General features: G+C 48.4%; 2 protein-coding genes across 7 annotated transcripts in view; both read right to left on the bottom strand.

Moving 5' to 3' along the window:
- Window positions 1–10967, bottom strand: part of LOC311162495 (complement component receptor 1-like protein) — a gene marked incomplete at its 5' end in the record, with an annotated part of 13612 nt that extends 2645 nt beyond the window's left edge. Inside the window, 11 exons of the mRNA XM_084220865.1 lie at window positions 278–469; window positions 1119–1301; window positions 1694–1882; window positions 3072–3254; window positions 4404–4616; window positions 5000–5085; window positions 5595–5694; window positions 6241–6432; window positions 8232–8277; window positions 10203–10255; window positions 10961–10967. Coding sequence (XP_084076991.1) covers window positions 278–469; window positions 1119–1301; window positions 1694–1882; window positions 3072–3254; window positions 4404–4616; window positions 5000–5085; window positions 5595–5694; window positions 6241–6432; window positions 8232–8277; window positions 10203–10255; window positions 10961–10967 — 1444 coding nt within the window. The remainder of the gene's footprint in view (window positions 1–277; window positions 470–1118; window positions 1302–1693; window positions 1883–3071; window positions 3255–4403; window positions 4617–4999; window positions 5086–5594; window positions 5695–6240; window positions 6433–8231; window positions 8278–10202; window positions 10256–10960) is intronic.
- Window positions 9792–26440, bottom strand: PFKFB2 (6-phosphofructo-2-kinase/fructose-2,6-biphosphatase 2). 6 transcript variants are annotated; one of them, XM_084220692.1, is made up of 16 exons: window positions 26298–26440; window positions 25572–25697; window positions 25396–25492; window positions 24999–25065; window positions 24798–24872; window positions 24623–24679; window positions 24057–24181; window positions 23413–23620; window positions 21503–21649; window positions 19674–19778; window positions 18903–19032; window positions 17663–17725; window positions 17089–17162; window positions 15228–15446; window positions 13930–13993; window positions 9792–12693 (listed from the first exon to the last, which is right to left on the bottom strand). In XM_084220692.1, exons 1-15 carry the CDS (start codon window positions 26359–26361, stop codon window positions 13967–13969), a joined length of 1584 nt encoding a protein of 527 aa, XP_084076818.1. In that variant the 5' UTR covers window positions 26362–26440; the 3' UTR covers window positions 9792–12693; window positions 13930–13966. The 6 variants fall into 6 exon arrangements, with proteins under 6 accessions (XP_084076818.1, XP_084076817.1, XP_084076819.1 ...); XM_084220691.1 differs by lacking the exon at window positions 26298–26440 and having other exon boundaries at window positions 25572–25833; XM_084220693.1 differs by lacking the exons at window positions 15228–15446; window positions 26298–26440 and having other exon boundaries at window positions 25572–25833.

The raw sequence follows: 26440 nt of genomic DNA, 5'->3' as shown, positions 1-26440 counted from the left end.
CTGCCTGGCTTCTGGCCTCTTACAGCACCCCAGAAATATCAGAATATTTCCAGTGTGGCCTCCCCACTGTGTTCGAAGAAACACGTGGATGTGGCCCAGTGGGATTCACTCAAGGTGAATCAAGGCTGGGACCTGATGATGTTGGAGGTATTTTCCAACCTTAATGATTCTAATTCCAGCTCTGGGGAGGGGACACCTGGCTCAGGTGGTGTCCCCAGGAGCAGGTGCAGATCACCCACTGCTGGCAGATCTCTTGTCCCCTGCGTGTCACACGTACCTCTGTCACAGAAGGGCACCTCGGGCTTCCAGCTCAGATCAGCCCCACAGGTGATGGCCTTGGACTTGCCCCTGAGGGCAAAGCCCTCCTCACAGGCCAGTCCCACCTCGGTCCCCACTCTGTAGTCACTGCTGCTTTTATAAACCTCCTTTCCATGAGGGATGTCTGGCTTTGGGCAACGTGGTTCTAGAACTAATGGGAAAGAAAGGATGTTGTGTGTTTCCAAAAAGAACTCCAGTCATGTTTTCTATGGAGAAGAGCTACCAACAAATCTGAAACCTGGACAGAAAAGTGACCATGCCCCAGGTGCAGGTCTCAGGCTGCTTCTGTAACCCTGAAGGGTCAGTACAGGGAATTGTCCACGCTCTAATCTGCCAGCCCTGGGAGGTAGAGCATGTTTTTCCCTCCTGGCAAGGTTTCCCTGAGTTTTTCAAGATATTGCTGTGGTGCTGGGTCAGGAGTTGGAGCTGTGTCAGTTATTTACTCATTTTCTCCTGACAGGGGAACCAAATCCTTGGGAACATCCCCTGCTCCCCAGCCTCATGTCAGCAAAGCAACCCCAAACACAAACCACATCCCCTTCCAGCTGGGCAAATGTCTCCCTGGGTTCCTCAGGAACCCCCCAAGCCTCTAGAAGCTTCCAACACACCACTCTTGCACCCTCCAGACACCAGCTCAGCCCTGCCAAAACCCTGCCCTTTTCCCATGGGGCCCATCTGGACCTTTTGCTGCCTGTATATTCCACACTAACCCAGGAGAAGTGGATCTGGGGCCACCTGGAGTGTGTGGGGGGGAAATTCTCCATGGCTTCTGTCATGCTCATCCCTCCACTCTGTCCCACCTGGAATGCACTCTGGCACTGCTGGATGCCATTCACCATCACTGCCACAGCGGAGGCTGATGCTGCTGTCACGGCCTTCGAAAGCAAATCCTTCACTGCACGCCACCTCCAGCCTGTCCCCGCTCTCATAAACCTCTTTCACTTGCCATGGGTGCAAGGGCATTCCATTTGGGATGTGTGGATCTGGGCAAGGAATTCCTGAGAAATGCCAAACATCAGCGAGGGTGAAACCACGGCAAAGCCAAGTGGGTGACAGGAAATTTGTTGTGAAAACAAGGATGGATGGACAGACACATCATGACATTAAATCTGCCCCAAAAGCATCCCTGGGCTTTCCTGGGGGGGTGGAATGTTGGTGGTGCACCCTCACGAGCACAATGGATGTTTTTCAGAGGTTCAAGGAGCTGGCAAATAAAGCAAAGCCAACTCTGCAGCTGGGGCATAAATCAAAGGAATTCTAGGGTCAGCAAAGCCCAAGCTGGGCCCTGGAGCATCCCCCTGTCCCCCAGGCTATCCCCACCCCACGTGCAGCTCCTTCACACACTCTGGCAGTCACAAAAGCCCCAGGCACTCACTTTCACATGGAGGTGGGGCTTCACTCCACACAAAGTCCTGCAGGCAGCTGATGTTCCAGGTGGTCTTCCCTGCTCTGAACTGGTGGCCCTGCTGGCACTCGTAGGTGACCACGGTGTCCACAGGGAACAGGTTGCCAGCCAGCCTGGTTTTCACAGCATTCCTCACATCTGGGGGGTCATCACAGCTGCCTGGGGGTGAGACAGCAGTTTAGGGACAGTGCTGCATCACAGGGCCTGGCATGCAAAGGATTTGGGTGAAAACCACGGGCTCACATTGTTCATTCTGAGATGCATTGAATCATCCAGGTTCAGGAAGGGGAAAGACGGAATGCAAAGGAGACAAATGAAGATATACAGATGTTTTTTCCACTGGAGAAAGACTTTTCACAAGGGCAAGAGGTGACAGGACAAGGGGGAAGGGCTTTAAGATGAAGGAGGTTTGGTTTAGATCAGGTATTGGGAAGAAATTCTTCCCTATGAGAGTGATGCCCAGAGAAGCTGTGGCTGCCCCAACCCTGGAAGTGCCCAAGGAGAGGCTGGACAGGGCTTGGAGCAACCTGGGCCAGTGAAAGGTGTCCCTGCCTAAGGCAGGAGGTGAGTGGGATGGGCTTTAAGCTCTCTCCCAACCCAAACCATTCCAGAACTATGATTTTGTACCACACGATTTTCACTGTTACAACAAACTGTAATTTCCAATCAAGTCGATACTTCCTGAACAGGGGGGGTCCCAGGGGTGCTGTCCTGTAAGAATCCCCAGCTTGGGTCCCAGGGGTCCTGTAAGAATCCCCAACTTGGGTCCCAGGGGTGCTTGTCCTGTAAGAATCCCCAACCCACATTGGGCGCCAATTTAAGAATCCCTAACCCACATTGGGCGCCAATTTAAGAATCTCCAATCCACGTTGGGCGCCAATTGTAAGAATATGTGTCTGGGTGGGCTGTTCAGGTCCAATCCAGCTAGCTATGGACCCCAGCCCACACAATCTTACATGGACAAAGGTAAGATACCAGAAGCACTCTTCAACGTGGAGACCAACATCCTACATTTATTTCCAAGGTGGGAAAGAGGCCGGGCCAGCTGCCTCTAGGGGGTTTTAAGAGCTTGGAAAGGGGCTGGAGGAGTGGAACTACAGTCAATGGGACACAAGTGAGGAGGGTGAGATGAGGGGCTGACCAGGGGAGAGACCACCTCCAGGGGTACTGGGGAGAGGGGTGTGTGAAGGAAAACCACGTGATGAGAGATGGGTAGAACAAACCATGTGATATAACATAGACTATTCAGCGCAATATAAAGATTAAGTGCAAATCTCCAATCACCCAGTGCAAAACAACAACTAAATAAACCCTTTAGTGCAATACAGCACTGTCCCTGCAGACTCACTGCGTTGGCAGAGGGGCAGGGGGGGCTCCCAGAGGCCGTTGTCCCTGCAGGTGGAGGCCTCGCTGCCGCTCAGGCTGTAGCGCAGGTCACAGTCGAACACCACCGTGTCCCCAAAGCTGTAGTCAGGCTGGTACCCGCTCAGCAGCCTCCCATTCTCCACTCTTGGCTGCTTGCAGGTCACCACTGTGCCAGGGGAAGCACACAGGGAAGCAGCAGTTAGGCTCCAGATAGGAGATATGAGGGTTATGATATTGTCCCAGATTGCAAGGCAAGGTGTATTTTATTTGCCATCTGTTAGAGGTGTGGCAGTTATCCTCTGTTAATTAGGCAGTTTTTTTAATCTCTTCCACAACTACTCCTCCCTCTGGGCAGACCCCTGCTGATAACAGGCTATTGAATGCCACTACAGGGCTGATAAGAGCCACAGCATCCCACTGGGAGATGTGAGCCCAGAGGGAGGAGCCAAGCATTCCTACCCGGATAGAATCTGGAGATTCTGGAACATCAGCACGGCATCTCCACTGCATTCCCAGAGGAGCAGCAGCTGCCTCTGCCCCTGGATCTTCAGAGGCAGACTGCACCTTTCTCCAGGATCCCTGCTCCAACAGAACCACCCCTGGCACTGCAGGAGGGCTGAGCCACAATTCCAATGGCCCTGCTGCAGCACCCTGACCCACAGGGTGTCAGGCTGTGTTCTGGCTCTGGCAGTGTTGGTTTGGTTCACTGCATTGTTTATTTTATCCTTTTATTTCCTTCCCTATTAAAGAACTGTTATTCCTGCTCTCATATTTTTGCCCGAGAGCCCCTTAATTTCAAATTTATAGCAATTCAGAGGGAGGGGATTTACATTTTTCCATTTCAGGGGAGGCTCCTGCCTTCCTCAGCAGACACCTGGCTTTCCAAACCGAGACAGATCTATGGGACATGAGGGTTTTGAAAAAGCCCCCATCACCTTTTTCAGAAGGGCTGAAAAGGGCCAGGACAGCAGCAGGGTGACGTGGTGGTTTTGTACATCTTGCCCCATGTTACATGGGGGGATTTTTAAGGCAAAGCATAAAGAGAACCCAGGGGATCAGGTTCGGGAATTCTTTGCAGCTGTGAGAGGGATCACCTGCCCTGTGAGCACAACAGAATCCCACTCCCACCTCCCTGCTGAGACTGTGAGGGGAGACCCCAATTCCTGTCACAGCTGCCACACTCAGAGGGCCCCATCTGCAAAAGGTGATTCCATTCCAGCAGGATGAAGAGGAGAGGAGGTTCCAAGGGAGGAAACAGCAGAGCAGGAGCAGGCAGCAGTGCAGGGGCTGGTGCTGGGATGAGGGAGCAGCTCACCTTTGCATTCCGGAGCTGGGCTGCTCCACACACCGTTCAGGTTGTCCTTGCTTGTGCAGAAAATGGAGGCCTCTCCCAGCAGGGAGAAAGGTCTCTCTCCCCTCCTGGGCCTGTGGCACTGGTAGGTGACAGAGTCCCCGTACTGAAAATGGTCCTTGTCCATCCCACTGTGCTGCCCATTTGCTATTTCTGGAGGGGGTGCACAGGGAATTGCTGTGGAAGGAGGGGAAGATCATCATGGGAATGAAGAGAAGAGAAAAAAAAAATTAATTAGTTTTAAACCAAAGATCTGGCCAGAAGAAGGTGGAAACAGGAGGTAGCAGAAGGGTCAGAAATCAAAGGCAAGTCTTGAGGAGCTGCACCAGCCCCGAGCTCTGGCTGGGCACTGAGAGGGTTTGTGATATCCCAGGCTCAAATGCAGCTGCGTCACTCCCAGAGAGTGAATGAACATTTCTGCAGGAAGGGAAACACAGATTAATAATGTCTTTCTAGGCTTCACCATGCATTGAAATGCCAAAATCCTCAGCAGAGCTACACAACAGCCCCAGCCACATCCCAGATAATTAAATAATAGATAATTAAGGATCTCTGCTTACCCTGACAGGTGGGAATATCTCTGCTCCATGTAAGAACCTCATTTCTAAGCACACATTCAATCTCAGCGTCTCCAACCAGTCTGTACCTGTGTGAGACCGGGGAGAGGGAATTATTCCCCAGACTCAGTCCTGATGTGTTACCCACATCACCAGGAGGTTTGGGCTCCTTTGTCAGAATTCCAGAGATCAGAAATTGGTCAGAAAGTGTCACTTTCTCAAGGACACACTGGGTTTTGACAAAAAACATTTTTTAAATTTAAAAAGTGACATATTTCTAAGGAAATGCATACACTTTATCAACTACTTACAGCTCTGAGCTCAGTATTCATCTTTCCTTCAAAAGGACACTGAAACATTGGGAATGGTATGAAAAGAGCCAGGAGGGTGAATCTGAGTTTGGGAAGAACTCTCTCAAAGTAGGAGATTAAGACACTCACAGTCAGTTTTAAAGTTCCCAAAGGAAAGCTTAAAAGATATTTCAGTCAGGGTCTTCAATTACCTGCATGGGGGAGGCTCTGACAGCAAAGGGGGGAAAAAGCTTTGGAAAACTGGCTGGAGAGGAAGAAGCCCTGTGGCTCAGGTGCTCCTGGCTTACCCAGTGTTGCAGGTGAAGTTCACTTTGGAACCAAAAGTCAACGCTTCAGGCACGACCAGTCTGCCATTAGCCGGCTCCCCGGGGTAGCTGCACGCCTTGGCTGGGGACAACAGGGCTCCAGTCAGCTCCCAACTCAGTTTCTTGGCAGGAGAACCAAAGAGTTGCTCAGTTCTGAGCCAGGGGATGGAGCAGAGAGCTCCAGATGTCCCCTCCAACCCGAGGTTATTCTGTGATTCCCGGTGCTGGCCAGACCTGCCTCGTGAGCTGTCTCCCATTCTAAAAACCCCAAAAAATCTATTTTTCACCCCATGACAAACTAACTATTATTCTACTTAAACTCTCTTGACTTGTAATTGTTCATATAAAGGTTGGTCATTGTTTTTCCATGGGTCAAGATCAAAGGCACAGGGGTCTTGGGCTCTGTGCCAAGGTCTCTGAGCCCCCCAGGCAGGGGGTCAAACCCTCCAGAGCAGCCAGAGGAATTTCCTGGGTTCTGACACTTTAAGTATAATATTCTTTAATATCATATAATATAAAATAATAAATCAGCCTTCTGAGAACATGAGTCAGGTTCATTCCTTCCTCCTCCGCCCGGGGACCCCAAAACTCCCACACCCAAGGGCAGGGACCCCCCAAACCCACTCACGCGTGCAGATGTCACTGGACCCGCGCCACAACCCGTTCAATCCGCAGGTGAGGACGTTGGGAGCGCGAGCATTTCTCCCATAGCCCGGCCTGCAGACAAACTCGATCCTGTAGCCATGGGGGAAGAGCTCGATGCCCTCCAGGCGCTGCTTGGGCTCTGCCGACGGCGAGCGCGGCGGAGGGGGACAGCGACCTGGGGACACACAGCCTGTCACCGTGACATCTCCTGAAAAACCCCCTTTGCCCAGGGTTTCCTCCCGGGAAGCTGAGAAGCCTCAGAGAGGAATGAAAATAAGGATTATCCGATTGCTGCTCCTGTGTTTTGCTGCTTTGGAATGTGGTTTGGACGTTGGGTATTTTGTGATTGGCTTTTCGCAAATATTAAAATTAATATTATTTGTGTTATGTTAGAGAGTTATGCTGTATTAATTTTTTAAAGTAGCGTGTTAAATATAGTTTAGGTTATAACAATGTTAAAATAGAAACCATGTATGTGAGATATTTTTTTAAGAAAGGAATGAGGTACTCGCACCAGATAGCAGCCACTGGACACCTGAATCTTTCAGAGAAAGAGAATTTATTGCTCCATTATCAGGAGAAACAAACTTCCTCCTGCTTTGTTCAGCCCTGAAGATGCCACCAGGATTCAGAGGAAGAAGCTGACACTGCCCAGACAGAATCCTGTGTGTGAATGGAATTGATGCATCATGGATGAGGTGTAGGAATATGCAACAGGCTGCTGCTTTTAAGGGTTAATCCTCTGTTAAGTGGGTCCTTTTTTGGGCTTGTGCTGCCCAGAAAGAGGTACCCGCACTGTCTGTAACTCTTTCTCATATTGTCCTAATCCAAATTGTCCAAATTTTTATTACTCTAATTATATTGCTGTTTTTATAACCATTTTATTACTCTTAAACTTTTAAAATTTTAAAAACAAGCAATTGGCATTTTTCACAAGGTGAATGTTTGATTGGTTCCATGTGAATTGTTTTTCATTAATGACCAATCACAGCCAGCTGTGTCAGACTCTGAGGAGTCAGTCATGAGCTTTCATTATCATTCTTGGGAAGCCTTCTGATGTATCCTTTCTCTTTCTTTAGTATAGTTTTTGAATAATAATATGATGCAATATGTGATAAGATATGATATATTATATGATATAATATAATAGGATATGGATATACTATGATATAATATAATAGGATATGGATATACTATGATATAATATAATAGGATATGAATATACTATGATAATATAATATAATATAATATAATATAATATAATATAATATAATATAATATAATATAATATAATATAATATAATATAATATAATATAATATAATATAATATAATATAATATAATATAATATAATATAATATAATATAATATAATATAATATAATATAATATAATATAATATAATATAATATCAGCCTTCTGAGAACAAGGAGTCAGATTCTCATCTCTCACCTCGTCCTGGGGACCTCACAAACAACACAAGCCCGTGTCACAGATTGTTCTGGTTTGGTGTTTGAGGACTCCCTCAGTGCCCCAAAGACTCCTCAAAGCAAAGAGAAGAGCAGCCTGTGGCTGGCAGGGATCTGACCCCTCCAGTCCCACTCCTTGCACCTCACCCAGCAGATTTAAAGTCCAGATGAAGCATTTCTTCTTCCCATTTAGTATAAATTATTTCACTTTTTCAGCTAAAATAGTTTTGTACCTGCTTCCCACAGAAAAGGGGATAAAAAGGCAAAGGAAGATCTGATCCCAAAGATTCACAGAGCCCTTGAAGCGCACAGGCAACGAGGGAAAGAGGAGCCAAGCCTTGTAGAACCCAGGAGAAGGTTTTCCTCCAGGGGCTCTCAGTTCCTGCTGGTGGACTCGCTCACTTACTGTGCACAGTCACAAGGAGAGCAGCAGTGAGGAGTGACCCGAGCACAGCTGCACAGCTCCTCTGCCTCCCCAGCTCCAAAGCTGGCATGTCTATTCCTGCCTGGAGGTCCCACAGATGTCACCACGTTCCCCTCCTGGGCCAGAGTCTGTGAAGACAGCAGAGGGGGGTTTGGGGGTGTTTATACTCAGCTTTATGCACAGGGCTGATTTCTCCACCCCTGAGCAGTTCCTACACTCACAGGAGCAGGAGCTGAATTTATTTTCTGGAAACTTAGGAGTAAAGCACTTTATTTGTAGTAATAAATCTCTTGGAAGGAAATTCCTCGTCAGGAGAAATCCTGCTGGGGTCACCAGCAGAGCTCCCTAGCAATGAATCACCCTCAAGGAGAGAGAGAGAAGTATTCAAGCAAAAAGTTCCATCATTCTGTGCAAATATTCTCTGAGTAAAGGGAATATTTCGAGCTGTAAGGCTCACAGGTCAACCAAACCAAACTGCTTTACAAAATGGAATTTAAGTGCGATTTGCACTCACCTGGCACCCCCAGGGAGCTTTAAGATTCCTCTCTGTGTTATCCAGGGTCATTCACGAGCCTGAGCCCTCCCAAAGTTCCAGATTCTCCCAGTACCTGCTTCCCTCCTGGGAATGATGGTCCCCCTCCCTGCTCCCTGCCCTAAACCCCACACCTCCCATGCCTGCTCTGCTCCTCTGCCTTTCTTGCAGCCCTTGTCACCCCTCCTGGATTAATCTGATTGAATTTCCTGACCTGGATCCCTGCTGGAGCTGCTCCCCTTGGAGCTGCCAGGCTGGGATTTGTCTTACCTGGGGCTGTGGAGGCAGGAGATGGAGAGCCCTGGCGTGTTCAGCACTTGCAGGATGGAACAGGGACTGCTCTCCTCCAGCCCCCCAGGCAAAGGAGGAGTTTTATAGTGCCCACACAAAGAGAAACTTCGATTCTGCAGAAACCAGAGCTGGCCCGCTGACCCATAAATCATCAACTCCTTCCGAGCAAGAAGGAAGGAGTTTATTCCAGCCCCAGAGCAAAACAATACAAAACTGAATGCAACCCAAGCAGATGTTGAAATTGTTTGGTTTTTATGCGTGGAGGTGCCAAGTCTTTGAGATAATCCTCGCTGAGCTGCTCCACCGGGAGCTCGGGTGCACTGAGGGTGTCCTCAGGGGAGCTGCTTCACCCTGAGTTCATCCCCTCTGGCCTGGCCATGGCCAAAAGGGGTTTCAAAAAACATCCCCAAAGGGATTTCTTCAGCCATCCCCACTGGATGCCCTGGGAGCAGCTCCAGCTGGAGCTCAGCAGCACGGGAGGGCCCCGGGAGCATCGCCTGGAGCTGAGCACGCAGAGAATTCCAGAAGGATTTGCTTGGAAAGCCAAGCTCAGTTCCACGGAAACCCTGAGAGCCTGACCTCCAGGAAAAACACCCTTAAAACTGAGGAGAGAAGGGGAACAGCAGTGGGGGCTTAAGAGCCCCCATTTTCAACTCAGATTCCCAAACCACAGGACACCTGCCCACCCCTGCAGCCTCTCTTCCTCTAAACACATCCCAGAAACTCCCTGAGCTCCTCAGAAAACCAGCACACACTGGAGAGTTAGAGCAAACAATGGAAAAGAACAGAGGACATTACCTGTGTTTTTTTTAAGTCTCTTTATTGTAAATAAACACTGACAGGTATTTCTGCTCAAGTGCACAGAGCACACAACACACAGCACGAGCTGACAGACACTGCAGCTTTTAAACCTAAAAAAAAAATAAAACCACTTAGAAGGCAGCAGAACAGGGAAGTTCACAAGCAGCTGGGTGAGACCCCTGTCACCAAACACTCCAGGCAGAGCTGCAAACAGAGCAGGGGGACAGCAGGGGTGGCACTGGCACTGCTCACCCAGAGCTGCCTGGCAGGGGGCACCTGGCAGAGGTGACAGCTCTGAGGTCACAGCCAGAGTACACAGACCAGCCAGCCAGGCTGGCTTCAACTCTTTCCCCCCATTTTGCAGTTTTTTCCCAGAGACTGAGCAGGTTTTTAGCCCAAATGCTCCTTTTTTTCTCTGCAGTGACACACAGGGGGCAGGCAGGTCCCACTGAAGGTGACAGCAGCCAGCACCACCTGTGCTGCTTGAAACAGAGGCACAGAAAGTCAGGGGGTCACAAAACCCCCCCAAGTCCTGGGGAAATGCTCAGGAAGGTGCCAGGCTCACATGCACACCTCCAAACCCACCTGCACCTGCCCAGCCCACAGCACTGACCCCACTGGCAGCACGAGCTGCTCCACCAAAAACACCCCAAAACCATCCCAAAACCACCCCAAAACCCTCCCTGTGCAAGCTCTGTTTGTTCTGGGGTGTTTGCACACCCAGTGCCAAGGAAATCAGGTGGTTTCAAGGAAATCCCTGGCACAGGGAGCTGCCAGGAGATGCCCACTGGCATCACCCCAGCCCTGCAGCCCCCCAGGGCAATGATCTGCTCCCAAATCTGCTCCAAACACGTTTGCTTTAAACCTTCTCAAGGCTAAAATGCAGGAGGAAAAAAGCTTTTAATTAAAGCACTGAGGCACAAACACTGCAGAGAAGGATGAAATTCCACCCCACAGCCCCCCAAAAGGACCCAAACTGCAAAACACCAGATTTTCAGCAGTGATTAAAAAAAAAAAAAAAAGTCACGACCACCAACAACACATCAACATTCACAAATCCCAGCAGGTAAAAATATAGATTTTTTTTCTTTTTTTTTGTCTCCTTACAATCATTTACTGCTCAGTGATATGAACATCATGAACTCTTCAGCAAGTTATCCCAGCATTTTTGTGTGCAAACATCCTACAGTACATTTTCCACTCCTTTTTCCAGAGCAGGAGGGGTTTGGTCAGAGCAGGCAGCCTGACAAGGATGGGTTTGTGCGTTCAGAGCACTTTGGAGTGTGGCAGTCAAGACTGCCATGGACAGGCTCTAAATACCTTCCTTCAACATTTCTTTTTCTTTCTGGTTTATTTCTAGGCACAAAAACATTTAAAACCCAAAACCAGACCTGAGGGGGGAAAACCCTGAGGAGAAAAACTAATAAAAACTCAATTTCTCACCAGCAGATTTCACCCCTCTGTGGCACAACTGCTTTAGAGCAACACATTTTTCTGCACCTCAGAAATCCTGAGGGGTCCAGATTTGTGCCTTGGTCCTCTCTATCTCAGTTTTATCAAATTCCAACTTTGGGAGTGTTTAAAACAACCAAGTTTGAGCTCAAAATGCCCAGGTTAAGCCTCAAGCTCTGGGGCTGCTGAGCTCCTCCACAACCAGGGCATATTTTCCCCTGCTGTGGGTAAATCCAACATTTATTTACACATTTAAAAGAAGCAATTTCTGGGGCCCAGAATTGCTCAGAGAAATCCTGGAGTCACCTGAGAACAGCAGGTCCAGAACAGCCTCCTGCCCTGGACCCAAATGTTCCTTTCTTCACCCAACCTGAGGGTCCTGCCCTTATTGCAAGAACAGCTGGAGTGGGCTCAAATGGAGTTTGGCAAAATGCAAGTCAAGACTGGTGGGAGAGAACTGAAAATTTGGGGTTTGGTGGGGATTTAGAAGTTAAGACACAGAGCTGCTGTGCTCCAAACTCTACAACAGCTTAAAACTATGAAAGGCAGCATTGGGAACATTCACAGCTTCTTCATAGGCAAGTTAAAAGCTTGTTGTGGGCCTAAAATTTGGTGTAAAAACAAAGAAAACAGGTAAAAAAACCTTGTGCTTCCTGCAAACCCTGCCCAGGAGCCCTGCTGGTCCCAGCTTTTTGGGGTAAATGGATAAAACAGCCCCAAAATGCAGGAAAAATGAGTGAGAGGGTGGAGTTTAGGTAGGGAGGAGAAGCTAAAATAGGGCTTGAGGTGGGATTTAGAGCAGTGGGAGCTGTGCTGCTCCCAGAGAGGGGCAGGGGGGTTCATTCCCATCTGTCCCTCACAGGAGGCAGCCCCTGGGATGGATGTGCTGACCTGGGTGTCACATCCAAGCAAAAAGGAACCAGCTCAGATTGGGGGATTCACACCAGCACTCAAGGAGGGAAAGTCAAACCCCACCTGGAGCTCCCTGGATGGCTGAAAACCAGAAAAAAAAAATGGAGTTTGAACTTGGAAATAACGTGGAAATGGAGAAATAAAACCTCAGGGCTTTGGCCTGGAAATGCCTTTTCCAAAGAAAAGCTGCCTCAGCGAGTGAAAACATGATTATTTTGTCCTCCCACTGTGGTTAATTTTGGCACCTGGCCAGGAGGAAAGGCGTGGGACACGATTTCAACACCCGGGGGGATGTGCTGGCTTAGGAGCACGAAAAGCAGCTTGGAAAAATCTCCACAGGAAATCTTCTCCAGCCCCATGGACAGAACTTGCAGCATTTGGAAAGAAAAAGACACAGACAGGCTCTAAGATCACAGCTGAAGGCAGGTACTGGCCAGGGTGGCTCGTGGTGCCCCAGGGATGCTCCTCCGGTCCTGGTGCTCCTCCTGGTGCTGGAATTCCCAGCTGGATCCAAGGGGAAAAGCAGGAACTCCTACACTCCTAAAGTGGCCATTTTCTGCAGGGAAAAGAGAAACAGGAGAGGTGACAGCAAGGAAGGCAGGAGGGGGTAAAGCAGGAGACAGCTCAGCTCGTGGAGAGGTGAGTCCAGCTCCATGGAGCTGCTGCTCAAGGCAGGAACCACCTGAGGATCTGCTTCATCCCCTCCATCCAAGGATCTGCTTCATCCCCTCCATCCAAGGATTTCCTTCATCCCCTCCATCCAAGGATTTCCTTCATCCCCTCCATCCAAGGATCTGCTTCATCCCCTCCATCCAAGGATTTGCTTCATCCCCTCCATCCAAGGATTTGCTTCATCCCCTCCATCCAAGGATTTCCTTCATCCCCTCCATCTGAGCACAGAAACGTGGCAAATGTGGGTACTGGGACCCCCCAGGGGGAGTTTTAGATTTTTGGCTTTAAGGCATTCAGAGAATGGTGTGGGAAAAAGCTGAGAGGTCAAGAAATGCTCAGAATGTTTTGTAATTAAGGAAATAATTGGCTTCTGATTGTGATGGTGTGAATTCTTCGAATGAGACTGAAAATGGAATAGAAGTTTTTAAAACACCTCTCAGAAAAGGGCATTTTCTGACACACCAGGACCTGTTTCACTCTTTCCATCACCCTTCAGCCTCCTGCCAAGCCCCCCTGAAGGGTTTTGCCATCTCAGCCTGAGCCCACACAAGCTCTGAGAGGTGGAGGAGCTCAGGAGTGAGGAGGCAGGTTGGTCACTCAGGGTTGCTCACTTTTTTTTACCTTCTCCATGGGGAATCACACTGCCAGAACCACCCAAAACCATCACAGTGCCCATCTTGCAAACACAATAAATACTTAGAGCTCTGATAAAACTCCTTCCTCTGCCTCACTCAAGGCCCAACAGACACCAGGAACACACACAGACAGTGAAAATCAAAGATAAATCCACGATCCAGTGACTCCTACAAAATCCCTGAGAGCAGCAATGTCACCACACCCTGTCCTGGGACACACAGCTGGGACCCTGCCCTGCTCAGCACCACCAGCCAGCCCATGTCCTGCTCCAGGGATGGAGCAAGCTGGGCTAAAACCACAATTTGCAGCAGCCAGCACAAGCCCAAGCCCAGGTGGAGCCCCAAGATCAGCAGGCTCAGCCTCTACTGAGACCCCCCAAAATCTCAGGTTTTATCCAGCACAAAATTCCTTCTGCTCTGTGGGTTTATCCTTGCCCAGAGTGGTTTCCATGCAACAGGAATCAAGAGAAATCCAACTTACTAACCCCAAAGAGAGCACACCCAAGCTGCTTGCAGTGGTACTCAGAGGCAAGCATTTCCCTCTGGAGGCTGCAAAGGAAACAGAGAAGCACAGCAGGGCTCATAGAGCATCTTAAAGGAGACTGAAATAGGAAAAGCAGCAAAGCAAATGAGGGAGGAGTGAAGCAGCCCCAGAATTTGCCCAGGGCAGGTTTGTGTTGCAGCAGGAGGTGAGAGAAGGCAGGGACAGCAGCTGGCTGCAGTAAAAAACTGGGACAAAGAGGGTATTTGTAACTTTTCCAAGCAGGTTTTAGCCCAGAAGCAAAATCCTCTCCAGAATTAAACCCCGTGGCACTGATGGAAACCTGCCTGTGTGGAGCCCCACTCTGATAGCCTGGCACCACAATTCCAGTTGGGTGGGGGAGATTTGGATGGTTTGGGGTTGGTTTTGAAGGGGTTTTTCAATTGTTTTTTTTTTTTCCTTAATCCAATCCAAGCTGGATCATTTCCATGCAGAAACAGAGACCCTGCTCAAGGTCCTGGGCAGGGTCTGGATTTCAGAGAGGAGCCTGGGTGATGGTGGGGAGGGGGAGCACAGGGATGGTACCACCTGGACAGTGACTTCCAGCTGTGGCTGCTCAGCTCCTTTTGAGCTTCCAGGGATGGGAGAGGCCCCCTGGCAAAACCCCGTGGCACTGATGGAAACCTGCCTGTGTGGAGCCTGACTGAAAGACTGGCACCACAATTCCAGTTGGGTGGGGGGATTTGGATGGTTTGGGGTTGGTTTTGAAGGGGTTTTTAAATTTTTTTTTTCCTTAATCCAATCCAGGCTGGATCATTTCCATGCAGAAACAGAGACCCTGCTCAGGGTCCTGGGCAGGGTCTGGATTTCAGAGAGGACTGTCACGGACATATTTTATGAAAAATCTTTTCCTTAGGACCTTCTCTACTGAGAAGCTGAGAGGCCTCAGAAATGAAATGTGAACAATAATTCTCTGCTGCTGTGGAATGTAACAGGTGCATCTTTGATTGGCCTCATGTGGTTGTTTTTAATTCATGGCCAATCACAGTCCAGCTGTCTCGGACTCTGGTCAGTCACAAGATTTTATTATCATTCCATTCCTTTCCTTTCAAGCCTTCTGATGAAATCCTTCCTTCTCTTCTTTTAGTATAGTTTTAATATATCATTTTCTTTGAATATATCACAAAATATTAAACCAGCCTTCTGAAGCATGGAGTCAAGATCCTCATCCCTTCCCTTGCTGGGGTTGCCTACAAATTCAACAGAGGATGGTGGGGAGGGGGAGCAGAGGGATGGTACCACCTGGACAGTGACTTCCAGCTGTGGCTGCTCAGCCCCTTCTCGAGCTTCCAGGGATGGGAGAGGCCCTCGAGCTTCCAGGGATGGGAGAGGCCCCAGCAGATGGAGGGGTTTGCTGCCCAGGCTGTGGTGCCGCGGGCGCCTTACGGTGTCGGCGCTGGCCCGCGGGGTAAAGCTGTTCCTCCTCATCCTCACAGGGCTCTGCCTGCTGGGGAGGTCGAGCTGATCCCACACAGAGGGAATCACCAGGAATGAAAAGGGGGAACCAGAGTTTAAAGCCACGTCACACAACTCCAGCATCCCACCCTGAGTGTCCCAGTGACCCCGCACCGGGCTGTGCCGTCCCCAGCTCTGCACTGGTCACTGACACATTTATGAAAAATCCCTTTGCCAGGATTTTTTCTCCTCAGAAGCTGAGAGGCCTCAGAAACAAAATGTGAACAATAATTCTCTGCTGCTGTGGAATGTGGCAGCTGCATCTTTGGTCTCATGTGAATTGTTTCTACTTCATGACCAATCGCAGTCCAGCTGTGTCGGGACTCTGAGCAGTCACAAGATTTTATTATTATTATTCCTTTCCTTTCTTGTCTAGCCTCCTGATGTCTCTCTTACTTTAGTATATCATGTTCTTTGAATATTATATATATCATAAAATCATAAATCAGTCTGCTGAAACATGGAGTCAAGATTCTCTTCCCTCATCCTGGGGACCCACAAACACCACCACACTGCACCAGCCTGGGAAACAGCTTCATCCACCTTGGAGAAAACTGGAAAGTGATTTTTCAGCAGTTTTACTTCCCTTTGGGACTTTTGTTTTGCTTAGGTGGCTCTGATTGGGGTTTTTTTGGTTTTTTTCCCTCTCTGTGCAATCAATTTAGGTGGAAAAATAAATAAGCAAATAGAAAACTCTCCCTTCTTCCTGTTCCTTCAGCCCCAAAGCAGCTGTGTTACCCAAGCAAAGCAAAGAACAGAAGCAGCCTCCAAGTGGGCAGCAAAGATTTCCATGCAGGGGTCACAGAGAAGTTGGAAAAGTGATAAATCCCAGAGTGGCTGGAGTTGGAAGAACCTTTAACCATCACCTAATCCGAGCCCTTGTGAGCAGGGATGTGCTGGAAACCACGAGGATCCACAGAAATCATGGCCAAGGTGCTCAGTTTGGCATTTGAGAGCTCCACAAAGCCTCCAGGCACAGCTGCAGGTTCCCAGTTTGCCCAGTCCCTCAGCACAAAGGAATAACCAGATCCCAGCCCAGGGGATCTTCAGAAACCACAACAAAAAGCCTAAATGGACAAAACCTAAAATCAGATGCACTCAGAGTTCCTGTGAGCCAGCAGAGCTGGTCTGTGCTCTCTAATTGGGGGAATTAATTAGAGGCAATCACTGAGGCTTTCCTTGCAGTCCCTTTGGAAAACAGGGTTTGCAAAATCAGAGATCAGCAGCTCCCCCAGATTTAGGAGGTGGTGACAAGGTGGATGGTCAACAGTAACTGAAATAATGGCAGAGAGAGGATTTCAGAAAGAGAAAACTCATCAAGACAAGGAGAAAAATCCACTTGAACCCTTTTGCCAAGTCTTTTTGAAATTACCCATCAGCATCAGCAACAAGCACTGCAATGAAAACTGAGAACAAAACCTGGAGTTGAAAATCTCATGCCCTAAATTTGCTCATTCAGCTCTGAAAAAACATCTCCCCTGGCTGGGAAGCACTAATGCAGCTTAAAATGAATTCTGCTTTTGGGGGTTACTTCTGAAGAGAATCCTCCTGCTCACTGCAAGGCACCAGGCAGTTCTTGGAAGTGTTTAAAGAGGGATTGTGAGCAGTTTTGGAAAAGGTGGAGCCAGAGGAGGGCAGCAAAACTTACTGAGTTCAGGGAGGGTTTTTCCCGGTGGGTGTTCACTGCTTCCACATCCGTGGTAATTGTCTCCACTTTGCAGCCTTCACCCAGGAAAAGAGAGGTTGATGTGAGTAATTTATAGCAGGGAAAATGAACAGGAATAAATCTCTTATTTATAAAAACAACCCCAGATCAAAAATCCACAGTTCACCCCACGAACAGATTTTTACACTGGGTGGTTTTTAAGAGTGGGAGCACAGCCCTGAGTTGTTTGGGCTGCACAGAAAAGCCAATTTTAACTGACTGCACCCCAAGTTTGGAGGCACAGCCTTCCTCCCCCACAGGGAAAATCCAATTGTTTAAAAGAGAGGCCAGGGGAGAAGACCCTGCACCCCCACATCTGCTCCCCCAACCCTCCAGAACCCTTTTCTCTGTTAACTTTTTGCACCTTAACCAGGAAATAACCTCTTTATGTATTACCAAACCTCCTAGAGCATGGCCAGCTGCTGGCACACACGGCCCCAAACCTGCCCACAACATCCCCACACACAAACCAGCAGAGGTTTATTAAATTAAAAATGGAAATAAAGCAGTTATTTACCATAGGCAACAGGAGTGAGCTTGAAAATGGTGTGGAGGGGGCAGCGCAGGTAGGGCAGCTCATCTAGGGCACAGAAAGGTGTTCTGGGGTCACCTGGGATGGCACAGCCCCCCTGTCCCCTCCCCAGCCCCACTGGGATGTGCCCACCCAACCCAAAAGGGTTGGACTAAACCCTTTTAGGGGTCTTTTTAACCCAAATCATCCCAGGATTGAATGGGAATTGTCCTGGGAGTGAGAACCTGTGGATGGCACCCAGGCAGTCACTGGTGACAGCAGAAAATCAAAATACAGGAGCTGGAAATGAGAGTGGGGGCCAGGCTGGCTCAAGGTTCTCCAACACTGAGCAGTGTTGGGTTAGGGGCTGGATCCCCCCCTCTAAAAGGGCTTTTCCAACCCAAATAATTCCATAATTCCATTTCCAGCCAGAGGAAACCTCTCCAGTGGCACACAGCTGGGAAAGCACCTCAGCAACAGCTGCCTTGGGCCTACAGGAGATTTATTCAGAGCTGTATTTGAAGTTTTATAAAGTTTTTTACAGGTTTATTAAGGTCATTAAAAGTTTTATGAAGCTCTAGGGCCACTCACTGGAGATTGCAGGAGACTGGAACATTCCAGGTGGGTGTGCTGTGCAAGAAATCAGCATTTTCCCTGGGGTGGAGCACTCCTGCCAACCCTTCCAGGCCACTGAGGCTCTTTAATTCATCAGAAAATAATGAATTTTTATTTTCCTTTACATTAAAAACCAGTCCCAGCTGCTGAAAACAGCTCCAGAAACAACACCTGGGCAGGAAAAACAGCAGCACCATCCCTGGGGAGCTCCTTGCACTGCTGCAGTGCAAGGGTTAAAGCACTGCTGAAACAATTCCCTTCCTCCTTTTGTTAAAAAAAATAAATAGCAAACCACCTTGTTAAAAAATAAAAATAAAAAAATAAAAATAAAAAATAAAAATAAAAAATAAAAAATAAAAAATAAAAATAAAAATTAAAATTAAAATTAAAATTAAAAATAAAAATTAAAAATATAAATATAAATATAAATATAAAAATAAAAATAAAAATAAAATAAAAATAAAAATAAAAATAAAAATAAAAATAAAAATAAAAATTAAAAATAAAAAATAAAAATAAAAAATAAAAATAAAAAATAAAAATAAAAAATCCACCCAGTCATTCCAAACCACCCTCCCAAAAAACCCCACCAGGGGAAGCAGGGAGAGGAGCCATCCCTTTATTTTTGTACCTGCACTCTTGTCAAGAAAATAAGCCAGGAGGCACCTCATAACTGCCTGGTGGGAGATAACCAGGACATTTCCTTGCCTTTCCAGCTCCATAATTACTGGCTCCAGACGCTGCACCAAGTCCTGGTAGGACTGGAAAAGCAAACAGGAATTGGTCAAGGGGTTGTGTAAACACAGGGTTAAACAGAGGTGGCAATTAGCAGAGTCACATTCAGGGAAATATCAGTTAAAGCAGCAGAAAGTTCAAGGAGGTGATGGGTGATGTGGTAAAAATAGTAAAAAAAAGGCAAAAAAAGGCAAGAGCAGAAAGTGAAATTCAGTGTCAGAAGCCTCAGAGCGTGGGAGGGCTCAGATTACTGGAACTCAGTGAGGGCAGTCAGGGAAAAAACCAAATAAAACAGTAAATGATTCATTTGAGCAGGTTGTGAAGGACAGCCAGCCATGACTCCAGGCCACACCCGTGGTAATTTCGTTTCTCAGGGACAATTCTGGGATGCAGAACCCCTTTGATGGTGTCTGAGGGCAGCACCCAGCAAGTGGCCAAATTAATGGATTGAAAAGCATCATCTGCCCACCCCAGTGAGGGAAAAACAGAAACATTTCCCCCAAAACAGAATTGGAGACCTTAATGCTTTCATTAGGATGAAAAATTTGCAATTTTGCATACAAATATTGGCAGAACAACTTCAAGTGGGGTCAGTTTCAAGTCCAACCCCACAGATAAATGTTTGTTTCACTGCTCTGGGTGCTGTTGCTGTTTTTAGGGTGCTCACCTCCCCTCCAGGATAACGATAAAGATATTTCTCCTGATCCCTCATGGCAAACTCCTCTGGATACTTGGCTTCAATTTCTGCGTAGGTCATTTCTTCACAGACCCCCTGAGGGAAGGAAAAACTGCTTACCACAAACCTGATTTCATCAGAGGAGGGAAGGAAAAGCAGAGGCTGAGATCAAGATCCCTTTTTGGCATGGAAATTTTAGGGTTTGCATCTGACCCAGCCCTGCCCCCAGTGTGGGTGCCAGGGTGGTTTGAAGAGGCTGGGCTTTGGTTTTATCTCAAAAGCAGAAAGGCTGACACCCCTGGTGTTTGCCCAGGGATGAAAAATGAGCCCTCACTTCCCCAGCAACCACCCTGCCATTTCCTGAGAGAATCAGAGTGGGAGCAGCAACCTTTGCCCAGCCAGGAGGGTGTGACAGATGTCTGGGATGTTCAGTGTCCCTCTCCTCCTCCACACCACCTGGAATGTCCCCAGCAAGACCTGGCAGCTCTGAACACTCCCAGCCCTCCACCAAACCACCCTGGAAGGCTGAGGTCCATGATACAAAAACATGGCTGGAAATCAACTGAAATTGTGGGGGTTTTGTTTGGTTTTTTTGTTTGGTTTTTTTTCTGCTTTTGTTGGGGCTAAGATTGAATTGGGATGTTTAGACTTGGGTGTTTATTGCTTCTCAGCCTCACAGCCACGAGTTCTGTAGTCTTTTATTAGGAAGTATAAAATGGTAAATTATTTTTTGTCAGAAGGTTTTTTAAGGTTAAACTCTTTAATTAAGAAATGATTCCTAGGTTATTTTCCTTTTTAACACAAGAACTGATCCCTTGAAGCCCACAGTGTGGAGTTTTCTGTTTAGTTATAAAATACCACCAAACCCATGGAGAAGTAGTAAGAAGATGAAGAACAACCTGTCTCTGCCCCCAAACCTCCATCCTGCTTCATATTTGTTACTATATTCTAAAACCCCAAACTTTTAAGTTTTCCACCCTGAGACATTACACACTTCTGACTAACTCCACAGCCACAATCCCAGTGCTATTTATCAATTTTGGAAGCTTTCATACAGACTCAGGTCAAATGCAGCTCTGCACAGAAAGCTGAAAATTCTCAGCATCCAGGGCTCCAACATAAACCAGCTGGGTTTATGGTGATTAATTTGGTTTTAAACATTATTCTCCACCCAAACCCATGAAGAAGAAGGAAGAAAAAGGTAAATAACCTGTCTCTGCCCTCAAACCTCCATCTTGTTTCATATTCATTACTATATTCTAAAACCCCAAACTCTAAGTTTTCCACCCCGAGGCATTACACACTTCTAACCAACTCCACACCCACAATCCCAGTGCTATTTATCAATTTTGGAAACCTTCTCCACAGGTCAAATGCAGTGCTCTGCACAGAAAGCTGAAAATTCTCAGCATCCAGGGTTCCAACATAAACCAGCTGGGTTTATGGTGATTAATTTGGTTTTAAACGTTATTCCCCACCCAAACCCTTGAAGAAGAAGGAAGAAAAAGGTAAATAACAACAACCTGTCTCTGCCCTCAAACCTCCATCTTGTTTCATATTCATTTCTATATTCTAAAAGCCCAAACTCTAAGTTTTCCACCCTGAGACATTACACACTTCTGACCAACTCCATCCCAGGGCTATTTATCAATTTTGGAAACCTTCTCCACAGGTCAAATGCAGTGCTCTGCACAGAAAGCTGAAAACTCTCAGCATCCAAGGTTCCAACATAAACCAACTGGGTTTATGGTGATTAATTTGGTTTTAAACATTATTCCCCAGCTAGAAAAGCTGAGGTTTTTAGGCAGCCTCTCACTCACAGCATCGATCTCATTGAGGATCTTCCACTGCTCATAGAGCACCCCCAGGCACTCTGCTGTCTGGATTGTCCTCTTCAGCTGGCTCGTCCACACCTTCAGGTCCACGATCTCCTGCTCCTCAATGAACTTCTTCAGAGCCTGGGAAAACTGGGGAGAAAAGCTCCAGGCAGGTTAGGAGGAGGGTGATGCCTTTTTGGGCTCCCTAAAAACACAGGTCAGACTAAATTAAGGGAATAAAAAGCAGGTATATATTTATTGAATAAAAATATTCAGGTATATTGAATATAAATATTCAGGTATAAATTCAGGTATGTTTATTGTGGGGCAGAAAAAGCCCCACAAGGGCTACACTCAAAAATGGACCATGGGTCATAGGTTTTCACACTTTTATAAGTTTGGTCCATTTAAGGCTAAACTCTTTAATTAAGAAATGATACCTAAATTATTTTCCTTTTTAACCCAAGAACTGATCCCTTGAAGCCCACAGTGTTAAATATTCAGGTATACTGAATATAAATATTCAGGTATATTGAATATAAATATTCAGGTATAATTTCAGGTATGCTTATTGTGGGGCAGAAAAAGCCCCACAAGGGCTACACTCAAAAATGGACCATGGGTCATAGGTTTTTACACTTTTATAAGTCTGGTCCATTTGCATATTGGGGGTTAATGTTCTAATTACAGCTTCAGGTAAAGGAGTAATTTATCCCCAGTTTGCTCCCCACAACTCACTTTTGTTTCCATCTCTCTGGCCTGGGGCAGTGAGGTGTCCCTGATTCCCAGGCCTGGAGAGGAATTGTTGTGTCTGCCCAAAATGGAAAAGCAGCAGCTCACGCTGGATATGGAATTTAGAGTTACACAGTAAAGAACTGCAGGATTACAAATATATGAAAAAGATAAAAGTTAAAATCCCAAGGCTTTGAGGGGGCAGGGGGAGCTGCAGCTGCTCAGAGCATCACTGGGGGATGTGAAGATCTGATGCCTTCAGATTTTAACCTTTATAATTTTCAGTCCTGTACTGAATTAGTGCCTAACTCCAAACTCCATATAAAGGGTTAACTACTGTCTTCACATTTTGGTCAGGCAAAACAATCCCTCTGGGCTTGGAACTCCAGGAGAAAAGGAACAAAAATGAATTGGGGGCAGTGAACTGGGGGTATCTGACTTCATTACCTGAAGCTGTAATTGCAGGATTAACCCCTGATATGCAAATGGACCAAACTTAAAAACTCATGGCCATCATTTATCTTGGGTGCAGCCTCTGGGAGGCTTCTGACTGCCCAAGGTGTATCTAGTGAGGGCCTTTAATAAATACCCACTCTTATTCTCTTAGTCTTGTCCAACTCCTGTGATGCTCAGAGAGGCTGATCTGGAACAGAGCTAAAAGAATAAATCAGGAATTTATTGAAAAGCCTTTGAAGGAGACACCTTGGGCAGTACAAGAGCCTGGCCAGGGCTACACCCAGGATGGATCCCAGAGTTTTCACACTTTTTTACAAGTTCTGGTCCATTTCCATATTGGGGTTAATTGTCCAATTACAGCTTCAGGGCATCAAGTCCCAACTCCCTGGTCTGCTCCCCTCAATTCACTGTTGTTTATGCTTTTTGGTCCTTGACTCTCCAGCTGGAAAAGGATTCTTCTGTCTAACTACCCTGTTTGAAAACTAGATAGAGTTCAATAAATATTTTTCACAAGTAATATTTTCATATTGCTCATGTTCCAGAGTTATTATTTCCAATGTTTCTGTTTTGCTTTTTCAACTGGACTTTGGAGCATCCATACCAAGTTCAGAGTCCCACACTGAGCCGGCACAGAATCGAAGAAACCCAAAAGCTAAAACTTAAAGGTAACCACTCCAAGGCATCAGCCCTGACTCCCAGAGCACAGGAACAGCCTGGGCACATACCTGCTTGCCCCGGGCTGAGAGCCCAGAGTCCCCACCAATCCTGCCCAGGAGGTTGTGCTCGCTCTCGCCGTGGCGGCACAGGTAGATGGTGCGCGGCTGGACGTGGATGTTCATCAGGTAATAGACAATTTTACTCTGGATGTAGTCCTGCACTCGGTTCACCAGGAACCGTTGGCCCACGTTGATGACTTTAATGAAGGAAAGGTCTCTGGAGTGGATGTAAAATAAGGACAACCACGTGGGTGGTTTGGAAAAGGAGGGAGAAGCAGCTGCGGGTGTCACCCAGCTGCTGCTCCTCTAGGAAAGGCAGGACAGGCTCTGAACTGCTGGGTTTAAAAATCCTTCCCTGGGAGGGTGGGCACAGGGTGGCTGCCCTTGGATCCCTGGAAGTGACCAAGGCCAGGTTTGGAGCAGCCTAGGATAGTGGGAGGTGGCCCAGCCCATGGCTCTTAGGGATGGGCTTTGAGATCCCTTCCAACCCAAACCATCCCATAATTCTGCAGTAAACAAGAGAAAAATCCCTTCAAATCTCACTCAGGACCTGTGATTCACCTGCACACAGTCACACCAGGTGTTGGAGCACCCTGACAGCAAAGCAGCTCACCTGCCCAAGGACAAAGGGATGTGCCAAGGGATTTGCTTACTTGTCATAAGCATCCGGGTCCAGAGGCTGATAAGTGACCTTGTAGCACTCAATCCTCTTCAGGAAATCGTCCATCACATTCTCCCTGTGCCTCTCTGGGTAGTCAGGGCTAGAAACTTTCACCTCCTGCCCAACAGACAGCCTGAGTTAAGCAAACTCAAGGGAGAACAAAAGATGAATAACATTCTCCCCCTTTTGAAACAAATCCACATTGTTTACCACTGCCCCGAGGAAAAACCTGCTCCCGGAGAGGAAACAAAGGGCGACTCTTAAGGCACTGAAGTGGTTGGCCCTGACAGACACCCTGGCTCAGAGCTCTGCCCTCCCTCCCTCGCCAGCACAGCGCTTCAAGGTCACCCATTCCCGGCTCCACTTCATTTCCACATTCTCACATAACGGCATCTCTGGCTTTTAATAAACCTGCAAATCCCAGCTGCTTATTAGGCAGGTGAAAGGCGAGAGGGAGGCGTTTGCAGAGATGCCCAGGAGCTCCCTGAGCCTGTGACCTTGCACTGAGCACCCAAAGCTGCTCCCATGGCAGCCCAGCCTGGGAAAGGCAGCACCCACCAGGATATTGGCAGCGATGACTTCTGGATCATCACAGACAGACTCCACGAAAAACACCTAGGGAAAAAGCAAGGAAGCACATTTCAGAGCCAGAACTCCAGAGCTCCTGTGCCAGGGAGCCACAGTGACTGCACATTAAGCACACAATTAATCACACAGACAATTAAAGCACTACCTTGAAAGCATTTTCCTTAGCAAAGTTTAAGATCAGGTCCCGGCGCTCCCGAGTCGTGTTGGTCGCATCAAACACCTGGCAGAAAAGGAGGAAGGAGCACTGAGCAAGTTTATCTTAAGACTTTCAAACCCCAAATCAGGTGCCTGAACACTCCAGGCAGCTGTCCTGATGTAAAGCTATTTTTAGTGCAGAGGATCTTACAGCTATTTGCCCAGACTCCTCCAAGAGATAAGACTTCACATCTTGCAGAGCCACCAGGGCACAGCGCCTGCAGGGCAGAAACAGGGATGGTCACAGCTTGGAAAGCATTCCCACAGCAAAGCTCCTGAGCCAGCAGGGAGGGATTCAAACACAGCCCTGTGCTGTTCTAAGAGCCCCAAAGATCTTGGGGCACCTCCACTGTGACCTGACCCTGGCAGCCCCTGAGCTTTGTGCCAGCCCCAAACTGCCTCCCACGCCCATCCCTGCGCAGGCTGTGCCGTTCCTTCTCCCTTCCCCAGGGACTCGGGGTTATTTTCTGCTCCTCACACACGCAGCCTGCCAAGACTCCAGCGCTCCCAGCCCTGCAGGGACCCAGCCAGCCCCGACAGGGACTCACTTGCGGATTTCCATGGCCTCTACGTTGTCGTGCCTGAAGAAATCATAGGACTTGTAGGATTTCACTGCTTCCCGCCGATACACCCCTAAATTAAACACTTCACACACAGGAGAGGAGAGGGTGAGTGCATTCCACTGGCAGGTGTCCCAGCACGGGGCAGGGATGTCCCCACACACCTTTGGTGGGCACCCCGATCCAGTTGAGGTAGCGGGTGAGCTTTTTGGACATGTAGGTCTTGCCCCTCGCAGGCAGCCCGATCATCACGATCAGCGTCGGGGAGTTGGTCATGTAGGAAGCCCATGCTGCAAAAAAAAAAACCCCAAAAAAACAACCAAAACCACCCCAAAACAGCATCAGGGGCGCTGGAGAGCACAAAGTGAGACCCAGCAAAGCGTCATCCCATCTCCCGGTGGATAAAGCACCTCCGCGCATCCCAGGACGGGCTCGCCCTGTGTCCTTGTCATTAACGAGCTGCTGCGACCGCTCTGCGCTCTCGCAGGTGTTTGCTAATGAGGCAGCACCGCTGCCTAATGGGGCTTGCAGTGTTAACAGCATTTACCGCCCGGGCAGCGCCGTCAAGGGCGAACGAAAGATGTTTTTAACAAAACGGTCACGTTCTCTCGGGGAACAGCCCGAGCAAGCTCGCAAAACGCGCGCGGAGAGGCGGATTTGGGGCGAAAAGCACGGGATGGGGATGGATGCAGCAGCATCCAGGAGGTTGGGGACAGGGGAAGCGCGGGAGGGGACAGCCAGGGCAGGCAGCAGGACGGGGACCCGCGCGGGAGGGACGCGAGGCTCGGGGCGAACGCGCAGCCCTATCCCCCTCCCGGTACCGGTTCCGTTTCTTTCCGGCCGCGGGGCGCGCCCCCTGCCCCGCACCGCCCCGGCCCGGGGCTACTCACAGCACTGCTTCTCGCCGGCCCTGCCCCGCGGGGCCCCGCCGCAGCCCCGCGGCGCCGCCGACATGGCTCCGCGCCGCCGCTCCGCGCCCCTCCGCACGCAAATCGCATGCAAATGACCGGCGGGGCTCGCGCACGGCGGAGCG

Source organism: Fringilla coelebs (assembly GCF_963513975.1).
Source record: "Fringilla coelebs genome assembly, chromosome: 23".
Taxonomy (NCBI): Eukaryota; Metazoa; Chordata; class Aves; order Passeriformes; family Fringillidae; genus Fringilla; species Fringilla coelebs.
This window is presented reverse-complemented; position numbering and strand designations above follow the sequence as displayed.

Excerpts from the sequence above, each read along its gene's own strand:
- PFKFB2 (XM_084220689.1), bottom strand. The coding sequence starts at position 25,827 with ATGCGCGGAGGTGCTTTATCCACCGGGAGATGGGATGACGCTTTGCTG. Across the intron at positions 24,680-24,797 it reads CTAAGGAAAATGCTTTCAAG|GTGTTTTTCGTGGAGTCTGT; the intron begins GTAGTGCTTTAA and ends CTTTTTCCCTAG. Across the intron at positions 24,182-24,622 it reads TCATCGCTGCCAATATCCTG|GAGGTGAAAGTTTCTAGCCC; the intron begins GTGGGTGCTGCC and ends TCTGTTGGGCAG.